This window comes from Mytilus edulis, chromosome 14, assembly GCF_963676685.1.
Source record: "Mytilus edulis chromosome 14, xbMytEdul2.2, whole genome shotgun sequence".
NCBI lineage: Eukaryota > Metazoa > Mollusca > Bivalvia > Mytilida > Mytilidae > Mytilus > Mytilus edulis.
The window spans coordinates 52,576,716-52,594,597 of NC_092357.1; the positions used below are offsets into that span (position 1 = coordinate 52,576,716).

Below are 17,882 nucleotides of genomic sequence, written 5' to 3' on the forward strand. Positions count from 1 at the left end.
CACAGCAAAATTGATTAGCAACGTAAGATCTACAAATAAGCCAACAAGACTAAAATGGTCAATTGACCCCTTTTGGAGATATTGCGCCACATAGTCAATATTTGACAATTTTTGGTAATTTTTGTAATTTATTACAAAATTGTTTTCCTCTGAAACTACTGAGACAAAGGACAAGGTACAAATGTATGATAAGGGGCGTTTTTGTTCCCCTTCCAGAATAAGTTTATATATAGATTACTGATAGCCTTTGTGTAGGAACAAGACAAAACAATGATTTTTTGTGTTCCGGTGAAAGAAAGGTTGCCTAGCAACGGTTTTATTAAATAGCCAAATTAGCACTTATGCATTGTTTTTTTCATTACAAATTAACAATAATCATAATAGAATTCATTGTTTAACAGTAACTGCAAGTTGCAAATGAATTTAATTTAAATTCATTTTAATAAATGCTTAGCAACAACCTAGCAACGGTTTAAAATTTTGTAATTTCTGCCATATAAGGTCTAAATTTAGCATTTTTAAATTTAAGACATGAGCACTAACCTAGACCACCATCATATTTTATTAAATGTAAGATACATAAGAGTAGAGTTGATGGTTGAAAATTTCAGAATACTCAATGTTGGCACTGATGTCAAATTTTCATCTCCAAACATGATTAAATTGTAGATTTTTTACTTTTTTCGTCGTTCATTGCCTTTTCAAGGTCTTAGTTTACACAGACTTCAGCTCATAACATAATAAAATAAGGTGCTATACGAACGAGCAAATGCTGTAATTCATTCTACAGGCGGGATGGGTTCAAATTTCAAAGTTTTCTGGAAAAAGGAGGGCCAGAAACAGCCCTTATCATACCTTGTCCTTTAAACAAACTTGGCCAAAATCATCATTATGGTAACTAGTTAAAAAATGTGTCTAATAACCTTACCTTCCAAACAACACAGCTGTCATTGCTAATAATAGAACATTGGGGTAATCAGCAAGTTTTGTCTATTATTTTTTTAACCGTTATAAAATCTGAAATGAAAACATATGTTCAGAAAATGAGCTCTACCAATTCTCCATATATATGTCAAAAATGTAAGGCAAATTCTTATAGGAGTTATTGCTAATTTTACTATTTTTTTTTATTTTTGCCTTTTATCATTAAAACTATGATAATAAGAGAGAAAATTAAATCACAAAAATGATCAGCAAGGCAAGATCTATTAATAAGCCTAAACAACTATACAGAATTAAAGATCAGTAATACAAGATCAGCAAAATAGAGATTTTTGTCATATGGTCTATTCTTGTCTACAATGTTGGAGAATGTCCTTTGTTTGATATGCCTATAGACCAAGGTGAGCAACACAGGCTCTTGAGAGCCTCTAGTTTATATAAAATTTGAAAATTAAATAGGCATCACTGATTAATTATACTAGTAAATAAAATAGATTTTATTTTGATTGCTTGTACTAAATTGTCATTAAAATGTTTCAGAAAATACGGTAGGCTAAGCCTAGACTAACACTTTAAGGGCATACGATACAGTTAAAGGGGAGGTAATGACGTTGATATCGTAAAATGTTATTTTCGCGACGTCAAACTATGACATATCGGGAAAAGATGCATTTTTCGACTGATTTTTATCATTCAAACAGATTTAATTTGAAAACGAGTGCATAGACCCCTATTTTTTAAAACGGAAATTTGTTTCAATTTGCAAGGAGATTATGTGACCCAAATTTTACAAAACTGTAAATAGCGCATTTTTTTTAATTTTGATAAACATGCAGCAAAAAATGACATTTTTTCCTCTATTCATGAACATTTGATAAATATGAGTTATTTCTGAATAAAAAATGCAATGATACTTATAAAATACAGAAATTACCGATTCTTTAACAAAACACAATTTGTGTTTATCTTTTAAAACAAAAAAGTTATATCTTTCTTTCGAAAAAGAAAATACGGACACAAATCTGAATTTTGAGCAAATATACAAAATGTCGACCTTATTTTACTCACAAAGTAGCACATGACGGTATATTTTTTTATTACATATTTGATTTAATCAGGTAAAAAAAAGCCTATATGCAAATTTCCATCTACTTGTAAATACAGGTTCAAAACTTTATCGTATGCCCTTGGTCAATCCATCACACTGGTACTGTAGGAACAAATATTTTCATCTGCAAGACTGTAATTTGCAATGTTGCAAATCTGACTGCCCCCAATAATAGTTTACAACAGATAGAACCGATGAGTACTTGATTAGTTTACCCAGTAGACATCCCTACTATAGCAGTGTGAGAAATTGTAAAAAAAAATCATTGTGTATATGCATCTGACAGGTTTTAAATGGCCTTAAACCTCAGTTTTGGAGTCAATGATTTTGAAATAATCTAAATATTGAAACTGCTTAAACATTTTAATTTTTAATGTCAATTGGTGTTATATACAATACGGTTACTGTTTTGCAGGACAATTGTGCAACTGATCCAAACTCTGGACAGGAGGATAATGACAATGATGGAATGGGTGATGCATGTGATTATGACGATGATAATGATGTAATCGGTGATTTAGATGTAAGTCTTATCGTGATTATGATGATGATGATAATGATGTTATAGGTATTTGGTTGTAAGTCTTATTGTGATTATGATGATGATAATTATGTAATCGGTGATTTAGATGTAAGTGTTATCGTGATTATGATGATGATAATGATGTAATCGGTGATTTAGATGTAAGTGTTATCGTGATTATGATGATGATAATGATGTTATCGGTGATTTAGATGTAAGTGTTATCGTGATTATGATGATGATAATGATGTAATCGGTGATTTAGATGTAAGTCTTATTCTGATCATAATGATGTTAATAATGATGTAATTGGTGATTATGATGATGATAATGATGTAATTGGTGATTATGATGATGATAATGATGTAATCAGTGATTTAGATGTAAATGTTATTGTGATGATGATGATGATAATGATGTTATAGGTGATTTGGATGTAATTTTTATTTGTTTAAACAGGTTTTTTCATATTAAAATACAAATTAGGAAATGAAGAATGTACTTAATTTTTTGGTGTCAATGCATTTAACTTTATACATGTATTAGAAAACTGTCTAAAAATAATAAAAACTATTAAATCAACAAAACATGTCAATTGATTGAAACCAAAATTGCTTCCTTGGCCCTTAACACAATTTTCAAATTAATTGCATATAATTTTGAAGACTAAATTTTCATTGATTAGCAGTCAAAAGAAAAGCTATAAAAATATGTATGCATGAAATCATAAAGTTACTCCTCATCAGATTTACTGCTCTTAAATGCATGAGGATTTAATAAACAGTAACACACAGTTTTTCATTTAGGAAGGTAAAATGTGGAATGTTTTCATACAGTACTGTTATTTGTGTAATACTGATTTCTCATTTGTTACATTATTAAAAATTCTGGCAAACAATTTTAAATATCAAGAAACAGCTGACAGCATCATAATTACTTCAATAGATTCTTTTCATATTTTCTTCTTAATGAAGGAAGGTGTTGCTGATTGAGTTAACTAATGTTTCCATTTGTCAAATTGTTCAAATAGACCAAAGGATTTAAAACAATATTAGGTACATTCTTCAACCAGAAGCATAACCGATAGAGTAAGGTAATTAAGCCACCAAAGGCCATTGCATGATAAATGTTAAGCAATTCAATTGAATAATGGCCTAATTTATCTGCAAAACAGGCAAGCAAATATTGAGACAGCTGCCAACAACAACCACTGACTTTGGACAGATGATCTGTCAAAAAAATCTTTCATTTCAGTAATTCATTCCTTTTTCAGTAAGGAACTAAAATTCCGTATAGTTTGTTTATGTTTCAGGATAACTGTGTGTTTGTGAGTAACATTGTGCAGGCTGGTTCCGTATAGTTTATTGATGTTTCAGGATAACTGTGTGTTTGTGAGTAATATTGTGCAGACTGATTCCGTATAGTTTATTGATGTTTCAGGATAACTGTGTGTTCATGAGTAACATTGTGCAGACTGATTCCGTATAGTTTATTGAAAATGTTTCAAGATAACTGTATGTTTGTGAGTAACAATGTGCAGACTGATTCCGTAAAGTTAATTGATGTTTCAGGATAACTGTGTGTTTGTGAGTAACATTGTGCAGACTGATTCCGTATAGTTTATTGATGTTTCAGGATAACTGTGTGTTTGTGAGTAACATTGTGCAGACTGATTCCGATGGAGATGGCGTAGGTGATGTCTGTGATAACTGTGTAATTGATGCCAACACTGACCAAACTGATGGAGACGGAGACGGAATTGGTGACGTATGTGATTCGGATCCAGACGGAGATGGTATCGCTTCAGGCTCTGATAATTGTCCATTTGTTTACAATTTAGGTAAATATAAAGGATTGAGAATGGTAGATTGCTAGTGGAATTAAGATTTTTTCTATACTAAATCAAAATGTTTATATCTATAATCTGGGACTATTATACCATACCCGTAAACAGGGGGTTCGGGGGTTCGGACGAACCCCGCTTAAAACAAATAAGCACTATTAAAGTCAACGTTCTGTTCGAATTTTGACTGTTAAAGTCGAGTTTATGAGTCTAAATACCCCCCCCCCCCCCCCCTTGAAAATACATGGCTACGGGCCTGATTATACTAATCAGAGATGGGTCTGATTACTTTCAATGTAATTGATTAAATTACAATTACTTTGTCATTTGTACGATTAAATTAAATTAATGATTACATCATTTCTGAAGGCGTCTGATTAAATTAATGATTACATTAGCAAAGTAATCATGATTACATCTGATTACAATGAATTTAAAAAAAAACACATTTTGAATGATATAAATGAATTAACATTTGATACAACTAAAGCACTTTTTAGAAAGGATTTTGTGTTATATATTAGAAAATGATAACTTCAAACTTCATCTATTTAATGAACCACAAAAGTTCACAACATACATACATGAACATTGTGTCACTGATTATGACCCATTACACATTATCAGCATTGATCTCTGAATTATTTTAACTTCAATTGAATATGTCATTATAAAGAGTTTGCTGTTTGTCTTCTGACCTCTTTGAGACTTTATATGTATTTCAAGGTGCAGTTTATGGAAGTTAAAATATGGATGAAATAAAGTTACCAGTTAAAAACTATGTAAAATTTTAAGAGAATAATTTAATCAAATTGTAAACAAAATACAAGTCCTATAAATCATTGCATTTTACATGTCCAGTTTAAGAAAATACAAAAATGTGCTTATCTTGAACAAGATATTTGTCCAACTTTTAATTTAGTTTGTGCTAATTAGATAAGTTTTCACATGTCTGATTAATCTTTTATCATATACATAGTCCTACAGCTATACTCAATTGGAAATTGCAATAAAAACAAACCTTAATTGGTTTCCTACCTGTCAATTCAAAGTTGACAAAAATCACAATGTTAACAAAAGATCATAATTCAGGATTAAAGAAAAGTAAAATATTACTTGAATATAACAGTTATTATCAAATATATATATGTACATCTTTAAATTGTGAATATATGTACAATATCTTTCACTAAGGCCAGTACAATATATTTTACTAATTGTATTATATGTCTCTTCTTAGTCTATAAATGATGACTTTTTCAATTAACATGCTTTATAAAGTAAACCAAACTATCTTAACATGTAAATATTTATTAAATAAGAATAACAAAATTGTTCATTTATTGACCATAAACACAGTTTAAGATTTTTTTTCATTGTAATCAGAATGTAATCAAAAAGTAATCAGGATTACAGGGTATATTGAAAAGTAATTGATTAAATTAAATTACATGTAATCAGATTTTTGGCTGATTAATGATTACAATGATTACTTGAAAAATTGTAATCAATTACAGCTGATTAACGATTACAATTACAATTACCCCAAGTCTGATACTAATTGGACTGGAAACTGATCAATCTGTTTAGATTTCGTTCCCCAAAAGCGGATTATTGATTTTTATGTTTTGATTGTCAGCTTACTTTGTCACGTGGTTAGTAAGCCTTGAGTAATGAAAACAATAGATTTCGGCAAACAAGTCAGCATATGGAAAACCATTAAAATTGGTGGATTTAAAATAAAAAAAAAAATAATTAAATGCAAAAAATAATTATTGTTTACGAAAAATTGTTAATAAGTAGTTAACATATTAGTGTTGAAAATAAAACAAATATAGTCAAAATGCTGGCACTTCACTTGACTGCTATGAAAACAATGTGTCGAAAGTTAACAGATCATAATTAATCCTAATAAAAACAAGAACAAAATTTACCCAGGTCTCGTAGAAATATAGCCACAATATTTTGAACTTTTCTGAACTCTGTGTTTACACCTTTTCAATATGGCAGAACAATAGCTGTGAACAGGCTGGGCCTACTTTTGTAGTTTTGATTGTGGAACCTACTCAGTACTGTATATATTTCATGAAGCCGTATGCAAATGCCACCTGAAGATCATTATTAAACAAATGTAACCCTGATTTAGAAAAAAAGTTTTGCAAATATAAAAAGGAGTAGGCAATTTTAAAGGAACAGTATAATTTATTTGAGCTCTGCATGTGGTTTCCAGTTGTATTAAGAAAGGGATTTATATTCCGCTTTTCACTTAAAAAATTGCAAATGAAAATAGGCCAATCTAACCTATAACCTATAAATATGAATTTACAGCAAACTGAACTTCTGTATCTCTTATCAATCAACAGTTATAAGAAATTTAATGAATCACTTTTTTTCACAGTTTCCCCATGCTGGATTATGTAGTCCCTGTCCCCCAGTATTATCATCCTGGAAAATTCAATTTTTAAATGTCTTTTTTTACACTTAAGGCAAGATTTGGTGATTAATAACAACTGTCAAAAATCAACATATATTTTATCATTATATTAATCGTGTTTAAGATTATTAAAAGAAAAAGAACTTCATGTGAAGAAAAAAAATGTTGAAATTTAAAATAAAATATTAGAAGATAGCTGCTATTAGAAAAGAAAAAGAAAAAAGCATTTGGGTGGGTCACCATACTTTTACTTCATACTACATATCAAATTAAAATTAGTAAATTTACTGTTGCTTCCTTGAGTTATCTATCCTGATATTACATAGTTTTTGTCTCGATAACCAAGACAGTTGCAGAAAGCAAGACAGGGATTGCTTTTACAGGGACCATGACGATGGCCTCATCAATTGTTCAGTTTTCTGCTTAAGTTAGTTAGATAGGAACTACATGCGATAGATCATTGATAATAAAGATTATCTCTATCAGTTCATATCAGTTTGATTTGTAGTCCGCATGTTATAATCAAGTGACTGAATTCATTAACAATTTCTAATGTTAAGTTTTGTACTTTTGAGTTAGTGTGATAGAATCTTCTTGTGAATAATCAATGATATTTTGTATGAATTTGTATAGTATAACTTTCATTTCATATCAGTTTGAGGACTATGCAATGATAGTAGGTAACAAAAAAACGAAGAAATATGGCAATAATCAACATGAAATAAACAAATTAGAGAGGAAATCCTGCACCCAGAGATAGGCTTCAGCTGGCCCCTAAAAAATAATGTATACTAGTTCAGCTAAACGGGCACCACACTAAACTCTGAAAAATATAAATGAACCAAAGTTAAAAAAAAAAAACACACTTAAAATGTAGGAATAGCCAGAATAAACCAAATGTCGCAAGGTTAAACAGGTTTTGTAATATCTCAACCCTCTCCCTATACCTCTATAGACTAGCTAATGTGGAATAAACAAACACATATTCCAATACTCACAGTAAAACTCAGATTAAAAGTCCAATCCAATGTTAGAATAGGTAACAGAAAAAACTAAGCAAAACAGTAAAATGACAATGATTAACAAAAGACTACTACATGTCCTAGCAGTTACTGACATGTCAGCTCCAGACTTCTATGAAACTAATAGAAAATTATGTCTTCGTCAAATGAAAACAAAGCACATTTTCTCCTGTAAGGGTTTAGTATTGTGCAATCATAAATCATAAATCAAGAACAACACTGGTATTATACCAATAACAAATAATGTTGCCATTAATTTAGACATATTTATTTATAGTGGATTGGGAAACAAGTTATTGCAATTATTGCAACTTATATTAATCCCTTTCCACTTTGCGGTGCGATTGCTGCCTTGTAGCGGCATAAGCCTGTTTTTTTTTCGAAATCTACAAGGGTAATTTTCTTGCCATTGTTTCAAAATCTATAGGAGCTACTTTTAAAGTGTAAATCGCATAATTGACAAGCATAATAATTAATTCACTTCTGTTCTCGTATTTATTTATTTTGTTAAAAATATTTCCTTTCTCAATTTATACAGTTTACCTTACAACAAAATTATTTTCATTTACCAGTGTACATTATTCAATTTGGGCCATTTTGTTCAAGGTTATGGTTATTTTTCTTTAATTGTTTAACAACTAACCCCTATTTGTTTTATTGATTTTGTATTTACATGGTGTCATAGATCAAATTTATTCGTTCAGTGTAGATTCACTTGTGTTAATATTGTCCTTTGATTGAGTTAAGCCATTGTAAGACCTGTATGTTTCATACTTTGTATATAGATGTCTTATGTTACGAACTTTCCGTCAGTCATATGTCATTTGTCCTTGACCTCATTTTCATGGTTCAGTGACCACTTGAAAAAAAAGTTTTTTTGTAATGTTAATTTCTCTTTCTTATTATGAATAATAGGATAACTATATTTGGTATGTGCGTACCTTGCAAGGTCCTTATGCTTGTCAGACAGTTTTCACTTGACCTTAACCTCATTTCATGGATCAGTGAAGTTTTGGTGGTCAAGTCCATATCTCAGATACTATAAGCAATAGGTCTTATATTGGTGTATTTATGGACTGTAAGGTGTGCAAGTGTCATATGACGTTGACCTCATTTTCATGTTTCAGTGGTTATAGTTAAGTTTTTGTGTTTTAGTCTGTTTTTCTTATACTGTATGCAATAGGTCTACTATATTTGGTGTATCGAATTATTGTAAGGTGTACATGTCCAACTGACAGGTGTCATCTGAAATTGACCTCATTTTATATGGTTCAGTGGTCAAAGTTAAGTTTTAGAGTTTTTGTCTTTTTTTTAATACTACATGTATATGCAATAGGTCAACTATATTTGATGTAGGGACATATTTTATGATGTACATGTCAGTCTTGCAGGTTTTATTTTACCTTGACCTTGTTTTCACGGATTATATCTCAGTGTTTATTTTTGGTGTGTTTTTCTTAACTATATTTGTTACATGGAAGGATTTTAGGCTGTATATGTCTGTCTGGCAGGTATCATCTGACAATGTTAAGTTTTCATGGTTAAGTTTGTTTCTTAGATAATATAAGCAATATGTCAACTATTTTTAATGCTTAAATTTATTGTAAGGTGTACATTTCTGCCTGGCATGGTTCATCTGACCTTGACCTCATTTTCATGGTTCATTGGTCAATGTTTAGTTTTCTTGGTGACGTCTGTTTCTTAGAAACTTTAAGGAATACGTCGACTATATTTGGGTTATTGAATGATTGTAAGGTGGACATGTATTTCTTTTTTGGTTTATCTGACCCTTACCTCATTTTCTTGAATCATTTTAAGTTTTTGTGAAAGTTGTAGTAAAGCTTTATGTTAAGGACTATTAATATATTAATATAATATCAATGATTAGTAAAGAAGGCGAGACATTTCAGCGTGTGCACTCTTGTAACTGTTATTAAACAATTTCTACTGTCATCTTAAAAGCTGTAGCAGCTAGGTTAAACATTTTAATGTAGCACATGTGTTTTCATTGCCCTGCTCTTGTTGCATCATTCAATCACTGGCGGATCCAGAAATTGTCATAAGTGGGGGCCCACTGACTGCCTAAGAGGGGGCCCGCTCCAGTCACGCTTCAGTGATTCAGTGATATAAGCAACCAATTTTTTTCCCGAAAAGGGGGGGGGGCGGGCCCCTTCCCCTAAATCCGCCTCTGTCAATCTTCATTCAGGGAGAGCTGAATTATAATTGAAGTCTTAAATTCAAGGTCTTCTGATAGCTTTCTAGGAATAATAATAGATTTTTTAGCTTATCATTAATGTTGTGACATATTTGAATAATTGTTAACAATTTTGTTTATAGATCAAGCTAATGCAGATGGTGACTTGGTAGGGGATGTTTGTGACAATTGTCCCTACGTCACTAACAGTGCACAGACAGATACCAATGAAAATGGTATTGGTGATAGCTGTGAACTCCAAGACAGGTTATTTATTTATCAACTTTTTCTCTCTTTGATATCTTTAATTGTAGTTAAAACAGTTTCATATTGTATTGATATTACATGATTTTGCAATATGGTGTAGATCAAATTGAGTTAACTATGTAAAGCACAATATTATCCTATGAAATATTGCCCCCAAGACAAAATTGGATGGTTTTATATCCTGAAATTTTGTCTCCATCTATGCAATAATATCCAGAAAAGTTAAGATAGGTAATTTAGCTTATCATCCTTCCCTACCGCTATATCAAATTCCTCAACATATCCGTAAAACTCGTATCCAGTTAGCGCGTGCAAGTGAGGAGACATTATCAAGTGAGCAGGACTTATCAACAAATTCTCCCAACATATTGCCTTGTATTGTAATGGTGATAAGTCACCAAATATATTCTTTTAATAAAACAAATTACACTTGCAGTACCTATTTTACTATTGACCATTTCTTTTTTCCTAAAATTACTTTACATTCTGAAACGAGATGTTGATAAAACGATGTCGACGTTCTTCTTGATAAGTTCTGCCGGGACTACTTTTTTCATAACTGAACTATTTGACCTGATTTGAACTATTGATATGACCTGTATCGAGATCAATCTATCGATACAAATGTCAACAATACGGGGGTTGCAGTTTAAATTATTTAAAAAAACGTATATTGTTAGCCATTACTAAATATCTATCACACAGGTTCCCGTAAAATGTTGACGTCATAAAACTAAATATCTGATGCCTCAATGGAAAAGTGATTGTGTATGACGTCAGAAAGTTCAAGCGACCGGGTCAGCCGAGATTAGCGATAAGGTGTATTTTCGTCTACTAAAACAAAACAAAACAAACATACAAAATGGCTACTGACAAAGATAATGCTTTTGAAGACCAATCAAACAGACATGTTTTACGTCAATTCGGTGGAAATTCAGCAAATGAAAGTCAAACTGAAGATGATGCAATATGGGAATCAGAAGAAGACATAAATGAACTCTTAACTGAAATGGATAGCCCATGTCGTAATTATTGGGACTTTTCAAAACCTAGACCAATTGAGCGGTATAAAAATCTCCCGGTAAACATCCAATCCAATCAAATTACACAAAAAACAACAAGATGATAATGTATACTCAGAAAAAGAAATTGAAGATATCGCAGCAAAAAATGTAAACAAACAACAAACAACCACTACATCAACAGACCATCAAAGATTCAGAGATGTGACAGACGCTGAATTAGAATCATTCATAAAAGAACAAGAAAGCAAAAATACCTGCAGAAAACCCGAATCTGATCTCAACATCTTTCAATCATATTTGAAAACTAAACATAATTTTAACAGAAAAATTGATGAAATCCCTTCACCAGAATTGGGCCGCTTTTTAGGTTTCTTTTTATCAGTGTCACAACAGAAAGACAAACCAATGGTACTATGGAGTACGAACCAACAAAGTATCAGTCGGTATCTAAAAGACAGCAACTACCAATGCAACATCATGACGGATGATGCATTTTATAAAAGCAAAATTTAAAAATTTAAAGTCTCTTGGATTGGGAAATAAACCAAATGCTGCTGACCCATTAACAGATGATGACATAAATAAGTTCTACTCTAAAAATGTAATGGGGTGCAAAAAGTCCGCGCTCTCTAATGAATACAATATATATAAATAACAACTACCACTTTGGTCTACGGGGGGTTACAGATTATTACAACTTATGTTGGGGGACATAAATTTGAAGGTGGACATCAATAAAGATGAATATCTGAGTGTCTGCAAATGAAAGGATATATGTAATGGTGTCTCGGAATAACCTATAAAACATATAAAATAAATAAATGATTAATATGATAAAAATCCACACTACCACATTCTCGCGAACGACAAACAAAAACAAGGCAGGGTGAAAATCTTTCCAATTTACGGAATACAGGACACATTGCAATGGAGAATAAAAATGACCACTTTAGATGTCCAGTATTTGCATACAAATTTTATAGACAGAAAAGACCAGAAACGGTTTATTCCTTGAATGCCAACATCCTTTGATCTACCGACAATTTTCCTGTAAAATTATGTTGGCGTTCAATGAATAGGTGCAAGTAGTTATCACAACAAAAATGCATGCCTATCAAAACAATCATACTTATTAAACAGAAAGGTAAATACAGGTAGCTATAACAAGTTCAAATGTGCAAATTGTCATGACATCCAGTCATTTTCTTTGGACTTTTTTCAATATTTATATTGTTATGTGTGCTGTAATAGTCTCCCACATTACTTGATGGATTTGCTTAAACCTTTGTATCTCGTGTTAGATTACTAAAAGGGTGCAATGTTAAAGACAAGTAAATATCTGAACAAACTAATCTAATTTTGTTCAGTTTGTACAGATAGTTTTCTTGTTTTTAATATTGCACCCTTTTTGACGAGCCCGTGTGACAATTCTTTTTGTTATGCGTCAGAATCAGAATAAATGTTCTGTAAGGTTTTATTCAATTGTAATTGTTAACACAGCGAAATCCACAACCGTTTACGTGGGAGGCATATTTAAACAGCCATTTGTGTACATCTTGGAGTCTGCGCTAAGTATAGATATATCGAGAATTTTATCACGGTGTTGTTTACAAAGCGAAAGAAGCACGTCATATTAGAATATTATATAAACATCTATTGAAATATTTTTGTTGGCATTCAAGGAATAGTTCACATATAAAATGTTGGCATTCGAGGAAGATACCCCAGAAACAATTAAAAAAGATGATTCCCCATTTTACAAACAAGCAACAACATTTCAAGACGATAATAATGGCTCAAAATTACTGTGGTATAAAGGTCAAAGGCTCGGTACAAAATCAATTCAAAAATAATAAAAAGTATGGCAACTGAAGCACTGCCTAATAATGACAAGAGTCTCACAGGTCAAAGTGCAAGGAAAGGGTCTATACAAAAACAAAAAGATGCAGGAGTTCAGGACACTGAAATTGTTCAAGGACAGGACATAAAAATGTGAACAGTCTCTTATCATATCCAAAAACTAGCTTAGAGCAGCAGAAAAAGACTTCATTAATGTTATCATCAAATAATCCAAAAATATCAAACAGTAAAACACATATTATTACTAAACCTGTAGAAACAATAACACAGTCTCAGTCAGCAGAAATTATTAGTTACAGTAACAGTAATCAGTCAATCTATCATGGGAATTCTAATTTTCCTTACTTGCATCCTGCAGTGAGTGGTCTTTTTACAAATGCAACCTTTCATGGTGGAAATTTACACTTTACTTTTAACAATGGAATATCATCCGATCAGCAACCCTCTGATAAGAACAACTCCAACAAAGTGAACAAACGAAAACGTACTTGCTTTATTGACAGTGATAGTGATAACTAAAACCGAAATCATTCATGAACATTGGAGTTTACTATATTTTATATTTCATTTATGCATCAGTATAAATACTGATAATTTAATATACTTTGTTCAAATCTGAACTCTGAAATCAAATCTGAAATTAAAGTGATATCAATACATTAATTTAATGTTAACCTTACTTGGTTTTCTATGATTATCAATAAGCATGTATAAGTTGTCAGGTTTTCTACATTATTATGTTACATATATTGATATAAAATATCAGTTCAAGTTACAATGTGAAAACTGGTGTAAATCTAAATTATATTGGCTATACATGTACATTGATCATTCACATGAGACAGACTCAAGTAGGCAAAATATTAATTGATGAATACATGTTCAACATGTTAAGATTCCATTCATAGTACTTAACTGTTTCAGTGTAACTAAGTTAGGATTTGAATCTAAGACCTTCTCATAAAGAGATGCTCTGACCCTTGAGCTACCTAGTTGAATACACTGACAGCATATATACATTTTTTCAAGAATCATAAACATGATAAATCTTATCAATTTAACTCAAAGTTACCAAAAGAATGATACAAAAAAAGTCATGTATATCAATGTGCATTGACCAACAGTATGTGTGAGCCAAAATTTGTTCCTGTGAAAAAAGTTCCAGTGGAACTAATATCACAGGAGATATGTTCTTGGAGAACTTTTTTCATAGATAATTTCAATATAATTTGTTCCATCTCTATATAAAAAAAAAGTTCCACACTTCACCTGGTGAAATAAGTACCGGGTTGGTGAAATTTGTTCCTAACCTAGTGAAATAGGTTTCAGGTTTATGAAAGGAGTAAGTTTAGTAAGACCCCATTTTGGCCCCAAAATATAGCAGTTTTACAAAACTGTGAAAATGTAATCTTTTAACTATTTACCGGAAAGTAGTAAGCTTCTGCTACATAAATATGGTCTGTTTTTTGACAATACATTGAACATATATCGGGTACTAGCATCATTAAGTCATGCTAAATTACTGAAATCTTCACAATTTTAGCATTTTAGTTAAATTTTAGACGGTTTCGTCTTAAATGAAAGTGGCTGCATTCGTGTTCATTCTTAATATTGAAATGCAAGTTGTATTTGATGATAATACATAACATATATAAAGGTTAAGGAAAAACACAGATGCGGCCACTTTCATTTTCGACAAAAACCATCTGAAAAGTGACGTTTTTTGGAATATTTGATAGATTTTTCATATTTAAGCTTGAATCGGAGCGCTTTTAATGACTAAATCAGTTAAAATCTTTCACATAAACTAATTGAATCAATTGAAATAGACACTTAAGTGTTTAAAAAGTGTCTCAAATCTTTTGTCAGATGAACCTGAAATTTGAGGCCAATATCAGCCCTTACCGGACCTACTCCTGTGTTCCTTACCTGGTGAAATAAGTTCTGGGATTGTGAAATTTGTTTCTCACCTGGTAAAATCATATCCTAGTCTGTGAAATATGTTCCACTGGTCAAACAGGTTATCTTAAAATATACTGAACATTTGTCATCAATGAGTTTAAAGTTATCATTCAAGTGCATTATAAAAATAAGTATATTATATTGATAATATAATAAATAAAAAATGTAAATCATCTCAATTCTAATCTTGTGGACTAAAGCAAATGTTTAACTATAAACGTAAAAAATATTAAAATGACAGTCCCACTTTTGAGCCAGAAAAGAGTAGAATAAGAAAAATATTTCAGAAAAAGTTAAAGTATAGTTAAAGATGAACATTAAACTAATTTGAAAAGGTCAAAATGACTGATCAATTATTCCAAAAGACATAAAGAAACAAAAGACACACTCTTTTGTTCCATGGCAAGTACATGTATGACTAGAACACAGGATCATGACAGTTAACAGGAACCAAGGAGGAATACCACATAAAACATAGATACAAATTATCTCGTTACCCTGTAGAACTTTACAGTCATGCCTACAATTGCAAATGTATCCCATGCCAGCACACTCAGTACAGCATTTAGCTTGCATTAAAATTTAAGTGTAACAAGAAAATGTTTCGCTGTGCAATATGTTGCAAAGGTACTTATTTCAGTAAAAATAGGTTTGAGGAGAACTTATTCATTAATTTCTTTGAAATATGTACATATTGGTCTCAAATTAATATCACAGGAACTTATTTAAAACTTTAAGTATTAACTGGGAAAAAAATCATGGAGCTATGATATTTGTTCCGGAACTTATTTCATATTTGGTCAAAAAATTAGTTCTGAAACAAATTTTACAGTGCTGGAACGTATTTTCTGTGATATTAGTTCCGGCGGAACATATTTCCTATGAAATTTGGTCCAGCGGAACAAATGTCACGCCGGAACAAATTTTTTTTTAACATTAACACTTTTTAAACACTTAAGTGTATTTCAATTGATTCGATTAGTTTATGTGAAAGATTTTAATGGATTTAGTCATTAAAAACGCTCCGATTCAAGTTTAATTATGAAAAATCTATCAAATATTCCCAAAAACGTCACTTTTCAGATGGTTTTTATCAAAAATGAAAGTGGCCGCATCCGTGTTCATCCTCAACCTTTATATATATTATGTATCATCATCAAATACAACTTATATTTTAATATTATGAATGAACACGAATGTGGCCACTTTCATTTACAGTCCTTGGATGGTGCAAACTTCCCACTTACACCATACACCATTACACCATACACAATACACCATTACACCATACACCTTGTACCATTACATCATACACGTTACACCTTACACATTACACCATTCCCCATTCTATCAACATGATCCGAAATAACCCATAATGCAATTAAATTTCAAATATTAAGATTATTATTATTGTTTATGTTTACAATTCGAAAAAATAAAATAAAAAGAACTTCATTTTCAACCAATGAAATGTCGTACACCATCATTCACACCATTCCCGATTGCACGTTACACAATCACACCATTCCTTAAACACCATAAAACCATTCCCCTTACACCATACTCCATAGCACCATACACCATACGCCATAGCACCATACACCTTACACCATTGCACCATATGACATACACCATTACACCATACACGTTTTTTTGGGAGTTTACACCATCCAAGGCCTGTAAGACGGGAACCGTCTAAAATTTAACTAAAATGCTAAATTTGAGAAGATTTCATTAATTTAACATGACTTTATGATGCTAGTACCCGATATATGTGCATTGTATTGTCAAATAACAGCCCATATTTATGTAGCAGAAGCATTCTACTTTCCAATGAATAGCTTAAAGATTACATTTTTCACAATTTTATAAAACTGCTATATTTTGGGGCCAAAAAGGGGTCTTACTAAACCTACTCCTTTGAATGGGCTATTTTTGTCTAGCAGTTTTTTATATCTTCATCCTCATCAACTTGAAGTAATGCTCTTCTGGCTCTTGTAGAACACTTGTCTTCCAGCTCTTGTAGTTCTGGGTACACTGAGTAGCATCTAACATTGCGTCTTGCTCTTGAAGCTAACTACACCATGTTGAGCATTACTTCCATGTGCATTACTGACATTGCTATTCCGGCTCTTGTAGTGCTTCATGGAGTTGACCGCTTCACCGAGTTGAGCATTACTTCCATGTGCATGACTGACATTGTTATTCCGGCTCTTGTAGTGCTTCACGGAGTTGACCGCTACACCGAGTTGAGCATTACTTCCATGTGCATCACTGACATTGTTATTCCGGCTCTTGTAGTGCTGCACTGAGTTGACCGCTACACCGAGTTGAGCATTACTTCCATGTGCATTACTGACATTGTTATTCCGGCTCTTGTAGTGCTTCACGGGGTTGACCGCTACACCGAGTTGAGCATTACTTCCATGTGCATTACTGACATTGTTATTCTGGCTCTTGTAGTGCTGCACTGAGTAAACAACTTCTTCTCTGCTCTGATATTTTCGAATAGCTGCTACTCCCAGTTTAACTGTCACTAATTTAGAAAATGCTGGGTCTGCCCCAAACCCAATATAGGCCATTCAATCTTTAATGCTGTCAAAATTGTAATAACTTAATTGAAATTTTGAAAATAATTAATGAACTATTAAATGATAACAATTGGTATCCAACGTTGTGCTAGTAAGTTTGTGTTTATTTTC

At 31.7% G+C, this 17,882-nt stretch overlaps 1 protein-coding gene across 1 annotated transcript in view; it reads left to right on the forward strand.

Annotated features, from left to right (window-relative positions):
- Positions 1-17,882, forward strand: part of LOC139503686 (uncharacterized) — a 388,876-nt gene that overhangs the window by 275,413 nt on the left and 95,581 nt on the right. The window contains exons 50-52 of the mRNA XM_071293512.1: positions 2,466-2,573; positions 4,209-4,413; positions 10,210-10,333. Of these exons, the coding sequence (XP_071149613.1) occupies positions 2,466-2,573; positions 4,209-4,413; positions 10,210-10,333 (437 nt within the window). The remainder of the gene's footprint in view (positions 1-2,465; positions 2,574-4,208; positions 4,414-10,209; positions 10,334-17,882) is intronic.